The following is a 22,101-nucleotide window of genomic DNA, read 5'->3' on the forward strand; positions in this document are numbered from 1 at the left end:
GGCTGAATTTGTCAGCAGATTCAGTGTTCTGCAGAGCCTTGACGGTTGCCGGTTTTCATGGCCTCTGGAGACTATTTTAGAACGGTCGCTTTCTCCAGACTGCAGGCTGAGGGCTCCCTGTATTCTAAATGTGAACCTAGCCCACAGGATTGCTTTACTAGCTTTGGACTTCAGTTTTCTGTTATCAAGCGACAGTAGATGAAATCTGAAAGATTCCTGTTCCATGACTGCAGAAATACAACATTGAAATACGGGCCCTCCAGAGACAAGAGCAGGTGTTCCTGTTCAAAGACCCCACTGAGAATCTGATGAAAGCGAGCAGAAATGCACACAGGTGCATCACTTTGCACAGCTTTAGGGGTTTCAGAATCTCCTAGAAGGTCATCCATGGATGCAAGGCTGAAGGAACCCTACTTAAGAGGCAGTGCCAAGGAGTGCCAACAAGTGGGGCTGTAGCAGAAAGCAAGATGATTCTGGTGAGTTAAAGGACAATGCCACCCCCAACCCTCATCCCACCTGGCTGTAGCCTTCCATTTTAGAAAAGGGAGGCTGAAAGAAGTCTTCCTCACTCCAGTAACCATCACTCCTTAGCCTGCAAGATAATAAGGCTTTCCTAAAAATTCCAGCTCCATGTGACTGGTGTGTTCAAGCAGGCATTTTTCAGAAAGGTAGCTTGAACCAGAACTTCTTCAAAGGGGTCTGTAAACTTTTTTCTTTTTTCCCCAGAGCAAGAAAAGCCCAGGTTGGCCATTTATCCTGCAGAAGCAGAGCACTTCTAAAATAAACGTTCCCTCAGCAGTTGGAAATGAATTCCTAACGAGGAGGCGGGGCAGGCTGCTTTCTTTAGGGAGATCCTGAACACCTGATGCGGAATAGAGTCGGTGTGCAGGCAAGCTAGAAATAGCTTCGTTAACATTTCACATCGGTGGCAAGGTAGGTGTAGGGGGTGCTGCTTTTGGTTGGAGGTTTCTGGAAGGCAAATGAGGAGGAGGGAGGATAAGCCACCTTCATGTCACCTAAAACTGTTCCCTGTGGTGCAGACCCACACTTTTATGTAAAATGTAAGCACCGGTAAGACAAACGGTACACCACAGAAAAAGAATCTCGTAAACTCTATAGGAACACAAGCTAACAAAGATCATACTTCTTAGGTTTTAAGAGAAGGTTAAAGTTGAAAAAAAAAAAAAACCTAAGCTCCAGCAATAGACTGTTTCAGGAGCACAGTGAGCTGGGATAACAAATGGATTTACTGGTCCAAGTAAAGGGGAAGGAAGGAAAGTTCTAGCTCACGCTGTGAAACCACACAGAGATTAAGAAAATCATTTGTTTTAATGTTTGGTCCTCAGTCATCGCAATGTAGCTCTTCTCAAAGGAAAAACACTAGCTCCGCCTCATGACCTCGTGGTTGAAGCCTCGGGTGGGGGGAGGGGAACAGCAGCCTGGAAGTGCCGAAGAGCTACAAGCACAGCCAGGTGTCCCGCCTTCCTCATACAGTGCTTGAGTGGAGCTGCCGGGCCTTGGAGGACTGGGCCTGTCTCGAAGGGGGCTGGAGATGGAAGCTTCTGAGGAGACCCGGCCCTGGAGAAGTCCTCGGCCCTGTAGCCACAGCCACTTCACTGCCCTCGGGCCAGAGCTTGCCCCAGTGACCCCAAAGAGAAGGAACGGCAGAGGTGACCCAGCCACAGACAGGAGGTGACCAACGTGCGTAGTGGTTTACTACGCAAACCCTACACACCAGACATGGGAGCAGCTGGGCAACCCTGCAGTACTTGTGGAGACTGACTCAGAATCTGGAACTTCCTCTGGGGTGACATGGCAGGCAGCCTTTTCTCCCTCCTTGCTGTGCTCTGATGAGGGCCAAGGAGAGCCCAGGTGTGGGGTGGGCATCACTGGTCCGTCTCACTGCCAAGACCCTGCAAAGAACAATATGCTTATCGTCAGTTGATATGCTTATGGATACATGTGCACCGCCCTGTGCTGCCCGCAGGCAAGCCTGGACCATTTCGGGCAGGTGGGAATCGGGGACTTTCCCTGAGGACGTCTGGACAGCCCTTCACAACTGAGCGTATTCAGGTAGGTCCTAGGGGTCCCCAACCCCTCTTTCTCTTCAAGGCGAATTGAAGTAGAGTGTGGACAGAGGTTTTGGCATGATATCCATTATCATAACTAACCTGAGACATCACTGATTAAAATGAAGGCTAGATTTTAAAGAGTGAGTCCATTTGAAGAAAAGTATGAAGTAAAGGCTAGCATAGGTGGTCTAGAAATGGAGCAGATGACAAGAGTCGCATGTGACTGCGCGAGTGGACAACACACCTAGATGACCTAGGGGTTCTCACTGCTGGGACAAGAGGCAGGTGAGGTAGGCCGCTTGGGCCTTCCTGCCGGCTGGGAGCTCAGGAGGCGACCTACCCGCTCATAGTCTTCCACATATTTATATTTCTTCTCCCGATAGTAGTATCTTTTCTTCATGCAGTAGAGGACAATGACATCACACAGCACTGTTGCCTGAATGCAGCACAGGGCAAGAAAGAATGAGGCAGGATGCTGTGGCCCTATTATTCTGTGTGCGCCCCTTCCCACAAAGCCTGGGATCTTCCAAGGAAATGAAGGGCTCCTCCATCTCTCCGGGGGGAAAAGGTTAGGGCCCGAGGAGCGCTGTCTTGGAGAAGGGCAGGAGGAAGCAGGTGGGGATGGGGAAGGGAAATAAGCCTGGAGGGTCGAGCCTAGAAACAAGTCTGGGGTCAAGGGGAAGAACCAGGATGCCAGCAGAGGGTCTCAACTTGCAGTGCTGGGGGGGTCACAGTCCCAGGCGGGTGGCCAGAGAGGTCTAAGTGAGCCACTCACCACCCCTAAGAGCGCCAAGCCAGAGCCAATGTTGATCATGGTGGGGATGATGTTAAATTTCCCAGCCTGCAGATGATGGGAGAAAAAGAAGTTGTGATAGGGGTGGGGAGAGGGCCCCTTGCCCCTGGCCAGCCCAGAAGAGGACCAGTGGGCTCTGAACGAGGGGAGCCGGCGGCCAGGCTACCTTTCCAAACACGATGATGTCGAATCGGATGCCATAGGCTTTGATGAGCGTGCGGCGCTCGGTGCCGGTCAGGTCGTTGTAGTACTTGGCAAACCTGGTAAAGAAGGCCAGGTTAGAGGGAAAAGGCACAGGGAGGCCTGAGACAGCCTCTGGGTCCTGCTGAGGGACGTCAGAGTGAACTCCCAAGGCCCTGCTTAGGGCTTAGGCAATGGCTTAGGGCTCGCTCTGCCTACCGAACGAACCACACTCGAGCACCTCGGGGCTTCTCCAGGCTCATGTGAGCCACGCAGAAGGAGGGCTGGCCTGTTGAGGAGGAGGGCGCTGGGGCCCGCAGGGCAGAGCGTCTGGAATGCTGGCACAAGGGTGCACGGAGAGATCCCTCCTCTGTCATCACCCTCACTTCCTACGACTTAAAACGGAACTTCCTCCTCTGAAAGTCCTTCCTGATACAGCTGAGCCCCGCCTCTCTCAAGGAGACCCTGGCCACTAACAGAAGGTGGCCAGCCAGCAGTGATGGCCAAGTCTGCTTTGTGGGTGGGGGGACCGAGCATCTCAGCACTGGACATTTTTTGTATTAAAGAACCATTGATCCATCAATTGGATGAGTGGATAAACAAAATGTGTTATACCCACACCATGGAATATTATTTAGCCATAAAGAGAAGTACTGATAAATGCCACAACATGGATGAACCTGGAAAAAAACCATGATGCTAGGTGAAAGAAGCCAGTCGCAGAAGGCCACATATCGTATGAGTCCATTCCTATGAAAGTCAAGAATCGGCAAATTAGGTAGATTAGTGGTTGCCAGGGGTTGATGTAGCTGAAAGGATAGAGGGATACAGCTAAAGGGTCTGGGGTTTCTTTCTGAGGTGATGAAAATGTTCTGAAATTGACTGTGGTAACAGTTGCACAACTCTGTGAATATACTAAAAACAACTGAATTCTACACTTTAAATGGGTGAACTGTGTAGTATGTGAACTATATCTCAATAAAACCATTTATAAAGGACCACCAGGAGGGGGAATTCCCTGGCAGTCCAGTGGTTAGGACTCTGTGCTTCCACTGCAGGGGGCACAGGTTCAACCCCTGGTCGGGGAACTAAGATCCCACATGCAAAAATAGAACACGAAGGGGCATGCTGGGGGGAGAACCACTGAGACTGATACCATTTGCTGCCCGTGTTATACAGGGGATCCACCAGGAGCCTAAGCTGTGGCCTGAGATCTGTCTGGCCCACAACTTCATGCCGTGGTCCAGGCCCGGGGAACTCAGGTGGGGCCTGATGCTGGTGGAGGTCAGGGGGATGGGTGTCCTTGTGAGGGTCCCATCGGCTTCTCTGTTCTGGGGTTCCAACCCAAGATTGAAGTTTTCCACAGTGGTTTCTACAAGAAACTGTGTAACCGTAGAGATAGAGCAATGCAAATCTGACTCCCTTACTAGGGAAAAATGCAAGGATCTGCCCTTCTATCAGTGAGCCAGATGGTTCACGAGGACAGCAGATGCTCTGTGCATTTGATTCCACACATCACCACTAGAGGGAGACAAGAGCAGCAAAAGAGCACCACTGACCCTACTTGGAAATAGGGTCTTTACAGATGTAATTAGTTAAGATGCAGTCATACTGGATTAGGGTGGACCTCAAATCCAATATGACTGGTGTCCGTAAAAGAAGAGAGACAAAGGACAAAGAGACACAGGCACAGATGGGAGAAGGCCATGTGACGACAGAGGCAGAGACTGAGTAATGTACCTATGAACCAAGGACCACCAAGGATTGTCAGGAGCCACCAGAAGCTGGAAGAGGCAAGGAAGGAGCCTGGCCTGCTGACACACTGATTCTGGGCTTCCAGCCTCCAGAACTGTGAGAGAACAGATTCCTGCTGTTTCAAGCCACCCAGTTTGTGGTCATTTGTTACGGCAGCCCCAGGAAACCAATACACAGCACTTCTAGCGGGGAAATACCAGCAGAGGCCTTTCCTGAGGCTAAAACTTGTATCCCCTGCACCTTGGGAGATTCTGGGGGCCAGATCAACCGAGAAACCAATTCATGGATCAGGCCCCAGAGGCCTTTGGACTGGAGGACCACAGGCTCATCCACTCCTCAAAATTAGTGAGCAGAGGGACTTCCCTGGCGGTCCAGTGGTAAGGACTCCATGCTTCCGCTGCAGGAGGCCTGGGTTCAATGCCTGGTCGGGGAATTAAGATCCCACAAGTGCACAGCCAAAAAAAAAAAAAATGAAAAAGACCCCAGCAGGGTCCTGGCTGAGGCTGGCCGGCCCAGGAAAGCTAAAGCAGACAGTCGTTCTTGAGGCAAGAAAAGGCGAGGAGGGCGCTCACAGGTCGGGATGCCACAGGGGCAAGCCCCTGCTTGGACCACTCTCCCTGGCACACGCCTCCCCACCTGCCCTTGGGGTGCCGCCTGAGTGCTGGTCTTGGGTGGGCGTGGAGGCCCCCACTGGGGAGTGATGCAACTACCATCACCCCCAGCACATGAGGAATGGGGCCCAAGCTCACACCCACCTGAAATTGTAGCCTGGGGACACGTTGTGGTCCACGTCCCGGGTGTCCAGGCGGCGGAAGGAATACCTGGGCAAGCAGAGGGAGGCGGCTCTGTCCAGGTTGCAGTCCCATTTGATCTGGATGCCCATGATGCCTCCCTGTGGGTTGCGAACAGACAGAGCGAGCTTTCCTCAGAGCCCATTCTAGAAGGAGATGTGTCAAAGACTGTGTTAGAAAAGCCAGGACCTACACCTACCTCGACAGCCATGTCCTGGAAGTTGTGCCCTGCGTTCTCCACTATTTTGCCAAGTCGGAATATGGGGCAGAAGGGATCTGTTTTAGCGTCATAAATGCACGTCTTGAGGTAGGTAGTGGTGATGTTGGGAAGGATATTCCTCCTAAAGTTGGGAGGAAGCAGAAAATAGGAGCAAGGACAACCTCAAAGAAGAGCCACAAGTTTCCCCAAGACACTGGCGAATTCACACAGCTGGCCGCCACTTACTTGCTGAAATTAAATTTGGGATACCAGATGTTGTTCTTAATCAAAAGAGTGAAGTTTTCTGCAGCCTTTAAAAAAGCAGGCCTGAAAAAAATTACAACGTATTGTTAACAAAAGTACAAACATATGTACACTCCTAATACACGTAGGTAATATTTTTTTTTTTGCGGTACACGGGCCTCTCACTGTCGTGGCCTCTCCCGTTGCGGAGCACAGGCTCCGGACGCGCAGGCTCAGCGGCCATGGCTCACAGGTCCAGCCGCTCCGCGGCATGTGGGATCTTCCCGGACCGGGGCACGAACCCGTGTCCCCTGCATCGGCAGGCGGACTCTCAACCACTGCGCCACCAGGGAAGCCCCCTAGGTAATATTTTTAAGTCGCATACCCATGTGTCTTACGATGTCACTTTGCCAAGAAGAAAGTAAAACATATCTCATCTTTTCTACTTTCCTCTGCATAAACACCAGGTCAAGAGAGGAGACTGCAAACCAAGGCTTCTGATTTCTTCCAGTCATGGAAGGGCAGGGCCTCTTCCTCAAGGCAGTGGGAATTTAAGAACCTGAGGAATAGCTAACGAAGGGCGGGAGGGGTGGTGCCTCGTGGCCTCACTAGAAATCACTCATCCGGCAGGTGCTGGGTTTCAGGACTTACCTCCCTCAGGTATTCTTGGGAATGCTCAACAGATCTGGTTTAAGAAGCAAAAGCAAAGGTGAATTCACCTACAGGCTTGACACAAAAAGTGCATGTCTGCTGTTGCACCACACCTTGGAAGTGCCACGTCAGCTGCTGCTGACTGTAGGAGTTGAATTTCCCAAGGGGACCCCACTGCTTTGGAGGGTTTCTTCAGGAGGATCTGGCACTGTAGACTGACTCCTCAGTGGTGGGGGGGGCCCTGACCCAGGTGGAAGCTTTTTGTTTGTTTGTTTGGCTGCACCACATGGCAGGCAGGATCTTAGTTCCCCCACCAGGGATCAAACCCGTGCCCCCTGCAGTGGAAGCGTGGAGTCTTGACCACTGGACCTCCAGGGAAGCCCCCCAGGTGGAATCTTTGAAGCTATAAAAAGCCTCAGCAGTCTTCCCCACCCTGAGAAAGGAGCAGGGCCAGTGATGAGGCCACACAACGTGGGGAGCTGAGCCTGCCGCTACCGCTGATAAAGACCTTGACCGAGGCACTTCTTTTGGGGCTTTGAATTCCCTCGTCCCTGTATCAAGGGGATGGACTGTATCAACGTTTCTCAAACTTCTGTCACTCCCTATACCGCTGTGTGCCTCATGTGCAATACTTGTCTTTAAGATTAACCCTCCTTTAAAAAAAATTGAGGTGAAATTCAGAGAACATAAAATTAACCATTTTAAAGTATACAATTCAGGGCTTCCCTGGTGGCGCAGTGGTTGGGGGTCCGCCTGCTGACGCAGGGGATGCCGGTTCGTGTCCCGGTCCGGGAGGGTCCCGCGTGCCGCGGAGCGGCTGGGCCCATGAGCCATGGCCGCTGGGCCTGCGCGTCCGGAGCCTGTGCTCTGCGGCGGGAGAGGCCACAACAGTGAGAGGCCCGCGTACTGCAAAAAAAAAAAAAAGAAAAAAAAAAAAAGATTCATAAAGTATACAATTCAGTGGCATGAAGCACATTCCAGTGTTATACAACCATCACCTCTGTCTAGTTCAAGAACATCTTTATCACCCCTAAAGGAAACTGCTTGTTCGTCAAGCAGCTACTAGCCATTCTCCCCTCCCCTCAGCCTTCGGGAACCACCAACCTACTTTCTTTCTTTCTCTATGGATTTGTCTATTCTGGACATTTCATATGAATGGGATCAGACAGTATGTGACTTTTTTGTGTCTGGCTTCTTGCACTTAGCATGTTTTCGAGGTTCATCCCTGTGGTAGCCTGTGTCAGAGCTTTTTATTCATTCCTTTTTATGGCTCAATAACATTCCATTGTATGTGTTCACCACAATCTGTTGATGGACATTTGGGTTGTTTCCACCTTTAGGATCAACTCACTTTTTTTTTTTTTTTTTAACTGACATTCATTTTGAAGTAAAACTTTCCATCATGACCATAAAAAATATCGTTTGCCACAAGTTAGAGGTCATCGTTCAAATAAATATAACTAAGAACAATGTCATTACGAGCTGACATATTTTTGTCAGCCCAAGGTGTTGAGCCTGGGGCTTGTTCTCTGTGAGAAATGGAAATCAGCGAGGGACAGAGAGGTATTGAACACACTCCAGACCAGAATCTCCTCCTTGATATCAGCTAGGGGCTGAATAAGAGTGGAGTTGGGAAGACCTTTCTCTCCATGTGACTCAGTGCTGAAATTTTTTGTATCAGTGTACACTTAAAAATCATCCTACACTGGATTAGATCTATAACAGCGCTGATATAGGCATACATATAGCTGATTCACTTCATTGTACAGGAGAAACTAACACAACATTGTAAAGCAATTACACTCCATTAAAAAAAAAATACATAACAGCACTGTCCGGTGAAAATATACTGTGAGGCACAAACCACACTGTAATTTAAAATTTCCTAGTAGCTACATTAAAAAGTAAAAAGAGGGAATTCCCTGGCGGTCCTGTGGTTAGGACTCTGCACTTCCACTGCAGGGGGCGCTGGTTCCATCCCTGGTCAGGGAACTAAGATCCCACATGCTTCGCGGCCAAAAATAAAGTAAAAAGAAACAAGTGAAATGAGCTTTTCTGTAATAAGCCAATATATCTGTAATGTTACTCCAACATGTAAACAACATAGAATGTTATTAATGAGATACTACATTTTTTTTTTTTTAATAATAAGCCTTCAGAACCTGGAGTGTATTTTGCGCTGAGAGCTCATTTTGGACCCAGCTGCATTTCAAGTGCTCAGTAGCCACACATGGCCACCGGCTCCATAAAGTCCCTTCCAGCTCCAGAATGCTAGGATTCCTCGTCTTCTAGTATTTCCCTCCCTTGCCGGAGCTGTTGCCCTCAGCAATCCGCAGTCCTCACCATTCTCTTGTGTTGCGACACACCCAGGGTGAGGATCACATGGTTACCTGCTCCCCTAGGCTTATCTAGGCCTCAGTCTGAACGCTGAGAAAGGCCCCAGGTTGCCAGCAGTTCCGAGAGCTTACTTCTGACTCCACCCACTCACAGCACAGCTGATCGCAGTTCGAAAGAATGTTATTCTAGGCAACCTTGAACCTGCTCTAGTTTATAAAACACACTTTAACGGACATTAATAATTTTCCTGCCCAGCATCTGTACCTTTTTTCTGGTAACAGAACCCCACACTTCCTTTAAAAGCCACGCCTCCCCCACTCTCAACCTGTGTCATTCGGGTGGGTTTGACTCCCCGCTGAGCTAGGAAGGCACATGACCCAGGCCTGAGCCAGAAGCAAAGTCCATCCCCCAGCCACAGTGATGGGTTGGATGGGTTGACAGATGTGGCTGAAGCTGTGAAGATGGACAGGTCTAGAATCTTTACGGACAGCTGGGCAGGGGGACTAGGGACTATGCCATGGGTCCTGCAAACGAAGCCACCACGGAGGGAAGCAGAGCCAAGAGGTGGCGACTCGGATGCTGTCCTTCGAGCCCCAGGTCTAGCCATGCTGGGATCTCTGTGGTTAGTTGAACAACAAACCGCCCCCACTGTGCATGTGTGTGTGTGTGTGTGTGTGTGTGTGTACACACCCGTTTAAGGCCCTGAGAACTGTTTCCTGTCAGTTACTTGCAACTGACAGAGGCCAAACTAGCAATAAGTCATCTGCACTCTTATCCTGAGTGAAAAACACCATGGCCCACTAGCTACTGAGGGCTGCTGCCTTGTGGTTGAGAACCACCAGCCCAGGGAAGCCTCACGCTACAGGCTGACACCAAGAGCACAAAGCCACAACTCCCCTGCCACCTCTCTCAGGCCCGAGACCCAGCATTTAGGACACTTCTGTCCCTTTGGCAGGACTCACGTTGGCACTTGTGCGTTATCCTCCACCGGGCACCAGGCTGCCACCTCGCATGTGTTCACGGTCTCATTGAACGGCACGCACCTTCCTGTCGCAACTCCTACAGGGGCGAGGGGCACCCAGGTCTATGGGGGTCTCCTACTTTCTACTTTGTGAGGCAGAGTAGAAACTCCACCATGTATCCTATGCAATCAATCTTGAGCTAGTCTAATTCTGGGATTTAGACAGCATCCAGAAATTCAAATTGGAGGAAAAGAGTTGTCTAAGTCCTAGCCACATCACTGCTTTGCCAACTGCAGGGCTGGGGTGGTGCAGAGCCACAGGACAGGGCAAGATCTGGGATGGCTTCTGGGGTGCAGATGACAGAGATAAATGTCGAGGGGGCCCCAGGACCCCAGTCTGGACACCAGGCTCTCCCAGGCTCATGTGGGGGATTTCTCCATCCTGGAGATTTCCCTCTGAGAGGGGGCCCACGGGGGAGGCAGTTTGGTCGGGGGCTACCCTCCCCAGGCTAAGCATCTACTGTGGAGTCACAGCCACAGGTTTGTACCATTGCTGTGGGTGCTTGCAGAGCCAGCAGTACAGTTGGCATCGGATTCACACACGGTGGTCTCATCTGGAATCTGGAAAAAGAAGAACCAGTGAAAACAGGTTGCACATGGCCTGGTCCCACCCACAGTGGGACAGGCACAGAGAGGTGGGTATGAGACCCGAGGCTCTTCCCCAAGAAGCTGCCTACCTCAGGACAGAGGCCCTGGGTCTGGTTCATGGTGACGATCATGTTGGTCATGATGAAGAGGGAGTTTTCCTCCTGTAAAGCAGGCAGAGGGGAGAGAGTGCTGCATACTACCTGCAGAGGAGCCAGGCAGAGCCACAGGGAAGACCCTTTACTAGGACAGTGCCTTCACTTCCCCCCCGTGCCATGCAGAAAACAGTTAAAAACACTGATCTTAGGGTCTCCCATTCTCACCGATGAGAGTTATAACCTAACTGAAAACAGGGGCTCCAATACTTGCACACATGTTCACAGCAGCACCATTCACAATAGCCTAAAGGTGGAAACAACTCAGTGTCTATCAACGGATGGATGGATAAACAAATTGTGGTCCATACCCGTAAGGGAATATGACTCAGCCATAAAAAGGAATGAAGCACAGACCTGGCTACAATGTGGATGAACCTCAAAAACATGATGCTGAGTCCAAGAAGCCAGACACAAAAGGCCACGTAGCGTATGATCCCATTGATGTGAAATGTACAGGATAGGCAAATCCAGGAACAGAAAGTAGATTAGTGGTTGTGAGGGGGTGAGGGAGAAGGTGGACAAGGGGATGATAGCTTAATGAGTGGGGGCTTTCCTTTTAGACTGACGAAAATGTTCTGGAACTAGACTGACGTGATGGTACACAACATCGTGAATGTGCTAAATGCCACTGGAGTTTTCATTCTGAACTGGTTAATACTGTGATACATGAATTTCACCTCAGGTTAAAAAAACATGTCTATACCCTGAAATGGTTCCTTAATAAAGCTTGACTTGAGGGAAAAGAGTCAATAAGTGCTCAGTATATCCTCTGCCAACCGGATTACCTCACAGGCGCAGAAACACAAGACCTCAAAGGTCTCAAGTTAGGCTGGTTCTCTTTCCTAACAGGAACTAAAATAAATACATAAAACATTCTATACAGAAGGCCCAATCAGGGCTCGCCATTGACACTTCTCCTTTTTTTTCTTTATTTTATTTTTGTTTGTGTTGGGTCTTCGTTGCTGCGCGTGGGCTTTCTCTAGTTGCGGCGAGCAGGGGCTACTCTTGGCTGCGGTGCACGGGCTTCTCACTGCAGTGGCTTCTCTTGTTGTGGAGCATGGGCTCTAGGCGCGCGGGCTTCAGTAGTTGTGGCTCGCAGGCTCTAGAGCGCAGGCTCAGTAGTTGTGGCGCACGGGCTTAGTTGCTCTGCGGCATGTGGGATCTTCCCGGACCAGGGCTTGAACCCTGGTGCATTGGCAGACGGATTCTTAACCACTGCACTACCAGGGAAGCCTGACACTTCTCCTTTTGAGAAGGTTCTGTGTTCTCCTCCTAAGTGTGAAGGTGCCAAATGGTTGATTTAAAGTTTCTGGAGAGCAATTCACTTGGGGATGAGACTGAAGAATTGCTAACAGTGACCTCCCAGTACAAGGAAAAAAAGACAAAGACCCTGCAAATTCTAGTTGGACCTCCTCCTTATTGGGCGCTGGTGCTCTAAAATGAAATGCTCTGAACATTTCATACTCCTGAGAAGAGCAGTCAGTGCTGGGAGCCATCAGGGAAACTCAGGGACCAAAGGGTCTGTAGACATCTCCACTCCCAGGTCTGATAAGGTGGTAGACGCTCTGGGAATAGTTGGCATCTTTCAAAGACAGACCTGGAACAAAGCATGTTGGGAAATGAGGAAATGGCCGCAGGAGGGGGCGTGAGAATGTGGCAGGAGGCCCGGGTCAGGCGCCCCAGCAGGCTCCCGTGTTCCATATGTAGACACACTGCTTGCTTGGTGTTTACAGAAGGCTGTTCCTGCGTCTCTCCGGAGTTAGACCTGAACAAGTCAGTGTGGTTTACTTTTTGTTTCCTATTTCTTATCTATTTTAAGTTTAGGGAAATTTCAGTCTGGAGATGAGCTGAGTAGATGCGGTGCAAATACATGTTTGTGTTCCATCTTTGGAGGAGGAGGATATCGTGAAAGCTCATGAAGAGAGCCGTGTGGGACTCACACGGCCCCCGGCTCCGATCCGAGATGGAAGGCAGAGCTGCTGTGTGCTCCTTTCCACTGAGGGGCAGAAGCAGGGGGCCGTACCCTTCTGTGGGTCCAGTAAACAGACGGAGTGTGATATTCCGAGCCTGCCAGGACGAGGCCGTGGCTTCGTAGGAAGCAGAAGTCTCTCTGTAGAGACACGTGCATGCCAACAGCACCAGCTTCCTCCAGCAAACTATGAGTCCCCTGTTCCATTTGACCTTTATGGCTTATTAGCTCTGATTTCTCTCTGGGCACCCCACGAGAGCCTTCTCTTGAGAAGGCAGAGGGAAAATGAACACACTTGAAGAGAGAGTTTCTGAAGTCCTTGCTCTGAGCCAAGAGCTGGCAGCTTATCTGCATGTGGCCACCCCAGTCACCCTAGCACGTGGGCCATCTGGAGGGATATGTGGGGTTTGACTGTGGATCAGAGCCATTATCATGGTTAAAGAGAGTCAATATTTAACTTGGAGCTTTGTGGATTAACAGACGGGAGACTAGGATGCTGCATCAAACAGTTTCTTCCCTCCCCTGTGTTCCTGATGGAATCCTATATGGGTATGGCTGTTTCCTTCTTCTTTGGCTTTGGGTCTCTACGGGCTGTTAAAGTTTGTACGCTGTCTGAAAAGATTTACCTTGTGGGTTTACAACAGTAAAGCAAACCACAAAATGTGGAAAGGTGATAGTTCCACCTGCATTTTTCCCAGGATTTAAAACGTGCTTTTCTACTTTTCAAGTCCGGTGACAGACTCAGATGTCCATATGGAAAGCTTCCTCTGTTTAAGCCAGCCATGTTTTAGGGCTGAAGAAACGTAGCTGATTGAATATTACCTGTTAGACCCTAAGCCAAAAAGAGGTCTGTCTGCACTGCTCTCTTGGACTAAAACCATCAGTCTGGGCATTGGTGATGTTAGAACTCTGGGCATGCCAATCACTAATCAAGAGTGCAAAGGTGAAGGGAAAGCAGCTAACTAGAGGCTTGAGCTTTAGACAGAGACACAGTGGGAGGCTTACCTGAGCTGGAATCACATAATCGGCCACATCCCAGATCCGGAATCCAAGTTTAGAAGTATTGGTCGTGGTTACACCCTTGGCTTTGGCAGTAACAGAGCTGACCACAGAGTCCATTTCCTGGTAGCCCTTTTCCCACACAAACACCCAGCTACAAAATAAAACGGGTCTCTTAAATTGCCATTAGGATTGCATGAATTTGAGTTAATGCTAGGGAGCCTCTGGTAGCCAGAGGCTGAAAGTATGATGTTTACTAGTTGTGACTTTGCAAAAGCTGCTTAACTTTGTAACTTAGTGCAGTGATCAGCACAAAGAAAATGCTCAGTGAATGCTGTCTTTATTACTAGGTATTTGAACACTTTCAATGCACTATGACCCGCAGAATTACCATGAGATAATAGAAATTATGATAATGATAGTTACCATTTGAATGTCTTTAGGTGCCAGGTACTGATCTAAGCTCTTTATGTGTATTAACTAATTTAATACTGACCACTTTATAAGGCAGGCGTCATTATTCTTCTCCATTTTACAGAGGAGAAAACTGTAATTCAGAGAGGTTAAGTCACTTGCCCAAGGTCACAAAGGTAGTGAATGGCAGAGTCAGCATTTGAACTCAAGCTTTTTGCTTTCGAAGTCTCCTTTCTTGCCCTCTATGCTATATATGCCCTCTAGAAAGGAGAATCATATCTTTTAAGTAAATGTATAATAGTTTCTTACTTTTTCTCTAAGAATTCAGGTCACATGTATGTTTCTCTCCTCTGAAGTGGAGACTTCACTACCAGCCTGAATAATTAAAAATCTGAAGGCATTGGTGCATAGTGGTTAGGACACTGGAACAGACTGAAGCCAGCCTATCTCAGTTCATCACTCACTAGGCATAAATTTGGCCAAGCTGCTTAACCTCTCTGTGCCTGTTTTTCCCATCTATACAACGGGAATGATAACAAGACTTCACAGGATTGTTGTGAGGTTACGTGAGTTAATGCATGTCAAATGCTTGGAACAATGTTTGTGAGCCATTATCAGCAGACTGAAATTGGCCACAATGGGAGCATTTACACCGTGGAAATTGGCCAGTACTACAAATCAGAACTCCTCCCCATCAGAGCTGTTGTTAAACATCAATAGTGACTACTATTGTTGTAATTTCTAGAGTCAAGAAATACTACTAGCATCCCTCTCCCCTCCTTATAAGCTCTAGGTGCTGAGACTTCAGAAATTTGCTTATTTGGTTACTTATTGTCTGAGTAGTCTCCAAGTTCACTACCCATCTTAGAGATGGGCTTTTCCCCTAAGAAGTCCTCTTCTTCAGGGTTTCTAGGAATTCAGCTGCAGTATAAGCTTCCATTTAATTCTAGTCAGACACAGAGAAGCTTAGAGCAGGGTCACTATTACTTTACCACCAAGTATAGTCATCCCTTGGTATCCATAGGGGATTGGTTCCAGGACCCCTGGGGATACCAAAAACCACGGATGCACAAGACCCTTATATAAAATGGCATGGTATTTGCATGTAACCTATGCACATCCTCCCCTATACTTTATATCATCTCTAGGTTACCTATAATATCTAATACAAAGTAAATGCCATGTAAATAGTTGTAAATACGATGTAAATGCTATGTAAAAATAGTTGCTGGCAAGTGACAAATTCAAGTTTTGCTTTCTGGAACTTTCTGGAATTTTTTTTTTAATATCTTTTATCTATGGTTGGTTGAATCTGTGGCTGCAGAACCTGAGGATACAGAGGGCTGACTGGATAGTGAGTTGCTAAGTCAGAGACACATGGTTTCATCTCAATCACTATGTAAATAACTATTACCTCATCCTGTGACTGATAATACAATTAGATAACTGAGAAGTGTTCAGTTTCTCTTTTTTTTTTTTTTTTTGGCCATGCAGCACACAGGATCTTAGTTGCCCGACCAGGGATTGAACCCATGCCCCCTGCATTGGAAGTGCAGAGTCTTAACCACTGGACCACCAGGAAAGTCCTGTTCAGTCTCTTTTTGAGGAAGGATTACCTTTGATCAGTACTGGAAAAGAGACCACAATTTCACCAAGATGAACTGAATCAGAAAGTTAAGAGATGAGGTTTTTTAAAATTTTTCTTAAAAGCCCTAAATTCAGATCCTGAGTCAGATCTGATCACAGCAAGATGTATAAAAGCAAAGCATTTACTGCTTAAAAAATCCTCATGATCAAGGCAGACAACACTCCATAGGAATCCTATAAAGCTGCACTGCCCAACAGAAATACAACGCGAATCGTGTAATTTCAACATTTCTCGTAGCCATGTTAAAAATTAAAAAGTAACAGGTAAAATTAATTTCAATGATATGTTTTATGTAACTCAACATATCCAATATATGTTAATGCTATCAATATAAGATGTATTAATATGATATTTAATTGTTTTTTGTACTATGTCCTCGAAATCTGGCGTGCATTGTACAGTGATTGCACATCTCAATTTGGAGTAGGGGTGTTTCAAATGCTCAACAGTTTCATGTGACTCCTGGCTACCATACTGCAGATATACTGTATGCAGTCTAGAACTTTACAGATACCCTAGATACCTAGAAGTAGATGTAAACTGATTCTCCTACGAGCAGCAAAAGCCAAAAGGAAAAAGCTGCCTGACAGCTCCTGATTCCAAATGCTTCAGGTCCAACCCAGCAATATGAGTTTAGTTAACCAGCTTGTAGTGGGTCTCGAAGTTTAAGGGTGCATCACAATCACTGGGGGGCAAGGAGTTGGTTGTGATGGTACTTAATGTGACTTAGAGTCCAAACCTGGGGGTAGGCCAGGTGGTTCTGATGCAGAGTTCATACCTGGAAAGCCCTTTTACTGACTACTGTCAGTACCTACTGCTGCTGCGCTGATAGATGGTAGAAGCCAAACCTGCCAGATCATGGGGATTCCCTTAGGCAGTGTTAACAGATTCCAAGTCCCACCCCAGGGTGGGGGGGGGGGAGGGGGGGATGGTGTCCTGTTACCTTTAAACAATTCCTCAGATGAGTCCTTCATGTTCAGGTAGGTTTGGGAAACACTAGGACACTGGTTCCCAAAATTTGCTGCACATTAGAATCACCTGGGGAGTTGGTCATACTCTACAGCACTTGAATCAGAAAGTCTGGGTCTGAGAGCCAGCAGTCAGTATTTTTTAAAGATTCTCAAATAGCTCTATGTGCAGTTTGGGGAACACTGTATTAGGCCTTTTAAGAAAAACAAAAACAAACAAACAACCCCCCCCCACGATGCAGCAGGTAACATCTGTCAGCTCAGCAGCTGTAGACACCATAACACCCCAGGTGAACCTTGAAAGCGGGCCCAGTTGGTAAATCAATTTCCACCTCCTCTCGAGTTTTATTACATCGTAAGGGTGCATCAATTAAAATTAAGCACTAGGTGAGGACTTATGGTGGAGGGACATATAAGCAAAGAGGGCAGCATGCGGAACGATAAGTCTAAAGCAGGTGCCTATACCAAAAACTCCAACAATCCCATAAAAGGAAGGAACTGAACTTAAGTGATTTTTGAAAGTGTGACCTCTCTATTATCTTGGGTTACCATATGATGCTCAAAGGAAAGGACAGGAAGCCACAGACCCAAAAGGAACCAAGTGGAAATCCCAAACCTTGGTTTCTGTCAGCAGATCATCAGAATGGGAAGTGAAGAGCAAAGAGTGAGTCATTTAGGGCAAAGCCCTCCCACCCCCAGCCAAAGGACATCATGGAGCAAGTCAGAAGGGACAGGAAGCATGAATGGCGAGGATGAAGATCTAGCTAGGCTTTGCCTTCAAGACACAACATCAAAGCAGCCTCTGGACCCAGAGCTGGCACAGAGCCCGTCCCTCTGGTGGCTAGGGTCGGGGGTGGAGGGTTGGGGGAGTAGGGATGTATCCCTGGCTTCGGGCCGCTGTCCCCTGGACCCCACCTGGAGGGCGCTCGCGGGGCTCGGCCGAGGACCTACGCCAGAATGAGCAGGTGCGTGGCCGGGACCCAGAAGGGGGAGTTCCCGGCCGTCGGATCACACCCTGTCCCCGGGACCCCTCAGGGTCTTCGCCCGCGGCCACGCTCACCCGATGACGTAGGCCAGGATGAGCAGCTGCACCGCCCTGTTCATGAGCCCCACTTTACGGCTGCGGATGAGCACGATGCGCGGCGTGTCGTACTCGAACAGGAAGGCCGCCAGCACCGCGCAGCAGCCCGCCATGGCTAGCGCTCCGCCGCTGCCGCGCCGCCCGGTTCCGCGCTCTGGACCCGGTAGCCTGACCCGCCGCCGCTTCCCCGCACTGGAGCCCCGCCCGGCGTGGCCGTTCGTGGGGGAGGGCCCGGAAGGAGGCGGTGCTGACCCTCGGGGGACTGGGCCGGGCGAAAGGCGTGGCCTCCCCCTCGGGTACGAGTGCCGCGCCGCCTCAGGAGGGCTGGGGGAGAGCGACCCCCTCGGAGGGAATGGGGCCTGGGGGAGGGGGTGACCTCATTGGGAACGAATGACCCCCTCTGGAGAGGGACGGGGGAATAATGACCCTCCCCCCCAGAGGGACTGGTGGAACGAGCGACTCCCCCCTCAAGGGGGGTGGGCTCTACGGGGATGGGATGACCTCTCCTTCAGGAACGAACGACCCCATGAGGAGGACCAGGGAGGACCGGTGACGCTCAGGGGAGATAGAGCCCTCAAGGAGAGAGTGACCTCCCCCTTGGGAAGGAGATACCCCTCCCAGGGGCGGGAGGGGTAATGAGCGACCCCCGTGGGTGTCTAGGGGTGAGCTGGGGGCGGGGTGGGGCGAAGCGAGGCGCTGGGGGCAGCTTAGGGGAAAGAGCAGCCTCTCTCCTGCAGGCTCCAATGGGGGGCAGCGCTGCCTTCTCGCTGCAGGAGGGAAAGCCTAAATATCCGGTACCCTAGGGACCCTTGGCTGGAGCCACACACGCTGCAAAATAGCCCTCTTAGAATTGAAGCTAGGTCACATACCTACTCCCATTCCGATGCTTCCTTAGTTGTAGGACGAGAGGAAGCAGCCTGAGCCTGGTGAGGGATTTCTGTGACCATCCTTTGAACTGAGGAAGTTTTATCACAACTTTAGGGAGAATTGGAAAATAGAGGGAAAGTGGAGGAAACACCCACAGTTGCACCACCTGAACATAATTTTCCACGTGTGTTCATTCCCTTCAGGTATGTTATCATAGGTATGTTTTATATTTAGTTTCATTCATTCATTCAACAAGTGTTAATAAACACCTTCCGTACCAGGCACTGTCTAGTGAACAGAACAAACCCAAACATTCTGCCTTCATGGAGTATAAATTCTAGCAGATAATCGTGTATACGTTTTTAATTTGTAAGCATAGTCAGTGATGGTACTTTTCAATTCCTGATCCACACTACATGTTTTCCATGTTACTGCAGACTTGTCATAATGATGATTTTTAATCGATGGATTGTTTCTTCAGTTAGGGATGATTTCCTTAACCGCTGTCATCTGATTGCTTCTAGTTTGTGGATCCTATGCATAATCTTTAACACACCATTTTAGGTCTTTTCCCGGAAGTGAGATTCCTAAGCCACACCACCTTGTTTTTACAAATATAAGAAGGTGAATAATAATAAAATTTGAGGAAGACAGTATCTGCCTCTGGAGATGGACTTGTCATGTTAACAGGAGGAATAGAGCTGCCACCTTCCTCAGTTCAAAATGGTCCCAGGAAAAGGTGGTGACAGTTTAAGTGGGATTTTATTCATTCTTTGACAGATATTTACTGAGTGCCTGTTGTGTGCTTAACAGTGTTCTAGATGCTAGGCATATGAGGGTAACAGACAGATAAAGTCTCTGCCAAAATGGAGCTTTGTGTAATTGGGGGGACTTAAATTCTATGTAGAAAAGAAAAACCCAGTCACTAAATTCTCATTGGAAAGAAACTTAAAAATACATTTCCTTAAGAGTCAAAACACATTTACAGCTCTCGTGAATACTTACCCCATAGTAATGAGATGGTCCTGGCCTTACAGATCTTGAATTTAAATGGTTTGTTTGTGTCTTCGAACAAAGTCAGTTAAGAGAAATGTACAAATAAAAGTTTTTGTTAGTGCCTAGTTGGTAGTGTAACCTTAGGCCCAACCAGAGAAGCTGATCCTGAAAAATGATTAGGAAAAAAAAAATTGTTTCATTTACACTCTTGCCCTGAGTTTATCTCTTTAAAAACAGCTCTCTTGAGGCATAATTGACATACAGTAAGCTGCACATATTTAAATTATACAATTTTATAAGTTTGACATATGTACACACCCATGAAACCATCAGCACAATTAAGATAGTGAATATATCCAGTGCACTAGCTAGAGTAATCTTAGTTATAAAGTAAAAGTGACTGCTGATTACAGTTGGGATTTTTCACATAATCTTTTTTTTTTTTTGCAACACAAGTCAATCTTTATTGAAAATTGCAGTATTAATACATAACAGTTCTTGTTAAAATAAACGTGCTTTTAAGCATTTTAAGTCTGAGCTTATCTACTCATCAGATTGCATTAAAAAATAGCATGAATTTACACATAATGTAATTGGCTCAGGATGGATGTTCCTTTGTATTGATTGACACCTGGAGTTCAGTGCAGAGGTGAGGGGTGCCTTTAACACTGGAAGACAATGCTGGCTTAAGTTTTAAAAAAGTACTATGAGAATGGTCTAAAAAAAAAAAAAGCGGTATTGAAAATTCATTAAAAAAAAAAAAAAAAGAACCATTTCCTAGTCAGTAACAGTGGCTCCCTGGGGTCTCTCTTGAGTGGCCATCACAGTAACCCCACCAGGAACACATGAGAGCTGGCCTCAGGTCCAGCCCAATTATTCTGCTGACTACTGGTCTCCACGAGGAGCTATAGGAGACTCCAATAGGGCTCAGGAGACCAAGATAAGACACTTGTCATCTCCAGCTCACCAATCCTGGGAGCACAGCATCCCCTGAAGCTCACTGCAGGCTCCCTGCACGGAGATGCCAGCCTCTCCTTGGTCTCCCTGTCCCAAGTGACTTGACATTGGTCCTGGGGATTCAAATAAGATTACTCCAGAGGTTTTCTGTTCTTCAAGTGAATAGGGTGGGAAAAGAGGCAAATCCTCTGAAACATGTAAGATCAACTCTGCAACTTTCTATCTGAAAAGATCAGACCCTCCTCTGCAGCGTGTCCTCTGCAGGCTCCTTTCAGAAAGCTCAGATTGAGCAATAAACAGCTCAGGAGAAAAAAACACACCATCATTTGAAACGTACTAGAGAGGAGAGTCACACAGTCCACCCTTCCCCTATGCCAACCACTCCTTTCTAGAGACACACCCCGTCCTTAGAAAGCACCAAGAGAAGAACCAGAAGCTGTACCTCACCTCAAGCCCCACACCCTTAAGCCTGCCCTTGCACGGCCAGAAGATGTCAGACAGGCGTCCTGTCCCATCTGGGCAATGCCCAGGCTGGCAAGAACTGGGGCGTCCAGCTGTTAGCTGCCAGATAGGGAGAAGGTGACCCAACTGGTCGGAGTAATACTCTTTCCAAATGTTTACAAAGGACAGGTGAAGAATTCTGAGTTTCCTTCTTAAAAAGCAGGCCCCAATACTGATGCGTCTGGTGCCTGCCATCCTTTCTCCACCTGCTGGCAGGACAGCACTACCAGAGATTAGTATATCCCAAGCCCCAAGAATCTATTTCCTCTTGTTTGAAGTGCCGATACCAGCAGATGGAGTGAGGCACTGCATGCCCAGCTTGGGAAGGGCAGGGCGAGTACCAAGTACCAACCAGGTGTCCAGCCCATGGCCCAGGACCACCCTCAGCTCCTGTAAACACTACGTTTGCATAGCACTCAAGAAACAGAGTCATATAATACAACTGGTAGGCCTAATAACTAAACCAACAAGAATGTTGAGAAAAGATCAAACACAAGAGACAAAAGATTCTGGAAGCGCTTCTGTGCTTATCACCACGATGGCCCTGGCCCTGATGCTGGCCTCAGTTCTCAGAGGCAGCAAGCTGATGGGACCATCACTCATCGTGAAACGTTCAGTCACCTGGCCCAGATCCAAACAGAGTTTCCCTAAGCAGAGAAACATACCTTCTAAACCTTAGGGGAAGGCTGTAGAACAAAATTTTTAAAAAATGTCTATGATGATATCTATGTTTATAGGAATTAGTTCCTTTATTTGCCTGTCTCAGCTTCTAAAATAACTGTAATTTAGCTGAAAGACTCTCAAGTTAGGAATGTCACATATAAAAAATGCAAAATTTCTCTGAATGTTCTATTGTGCTTAGGATATCAAATTATGCAACTTTATAACAGAAGCTGTATTCCTTAATTTTACTGGA

At 48.2% G+C, this 22,101-nt stretch overlaps 1 protein-coding gene across 1 annotated transcript; it reads right to left on the bottom strand.

Annotated features, from left to right (window-relative positions):
• Nucleotides 1–1,321: 1,321 nt before the first annotated feature.
• Nucleotides 1,322–18,060, bottom strand: P2RX4 (purinergic receptor P2X 4). Its single transcript, XM_082668160.1, has 12 exons — nt 17,844–18,060; nt 13,760–13,907; nt 10,720–10,791; nt 10,531–10,603; nt 9,984–10,080; nt 6,037–6,117; nt 5,791–5,932; nt 5,556–5,692; nt 3,032–3,125; nt 2,848–2,913; nt 2,413–2,508; nt 1,322–1,913 (listed from the first exon to the last, which is right to left on the bottom strand). The coding sequence occupies exons 1-12, from the start codon at nt 17,975–17,977 to the stop codon at nt 1,887–1,889; spliced, it is 1,167 nt and encodes a 388-aa protein (XP_082524286.1). The 5' UTR covers nt 17,978–18,060; the 3' UTR covers nt 1,322–1,886.
• Nucleotides 18,061–22,101: the final 4,041 nt, after the last annotated feature.

Source organism: Grampus griseus (assembly GCF_964374135.1).
Source record: "Grampus griseus genome assembly, chromosome: 12".
Classification (NCBI taxonomy): domain Eukaryota; kingdom Metazoa; phylum Chordata; class Mammalia; order Artiodactyla; family Delphinidae; genus Grampus; species Grampus griseus.

Bases quoted from the DNA above. Each gene is read 5' to 3' on its own strand.
- P2RX4 (XM_082668160.1), bottom strand. From the start codon at position 17,977: ATGGCGGGCTGCTGCGCGGTGCTGGCGGCCTTCCTGTTCGAGTACGAC. The intron at 13,908-17,843 runs GTGAGCGTGGCC...TTTATTTTGTAG, and splicing joins ATCCTGGCCTACGTCATCGG to CTGGGTGTTTGTGTGGGAAA. The intron at 10,792-13,759 runs GTAAGCCTCCCA...CCTGCTTTACAG, and splicing joins ATTATGTGATTCCAGCTCAG to GAGGAAAACTCCCTCTTCAT.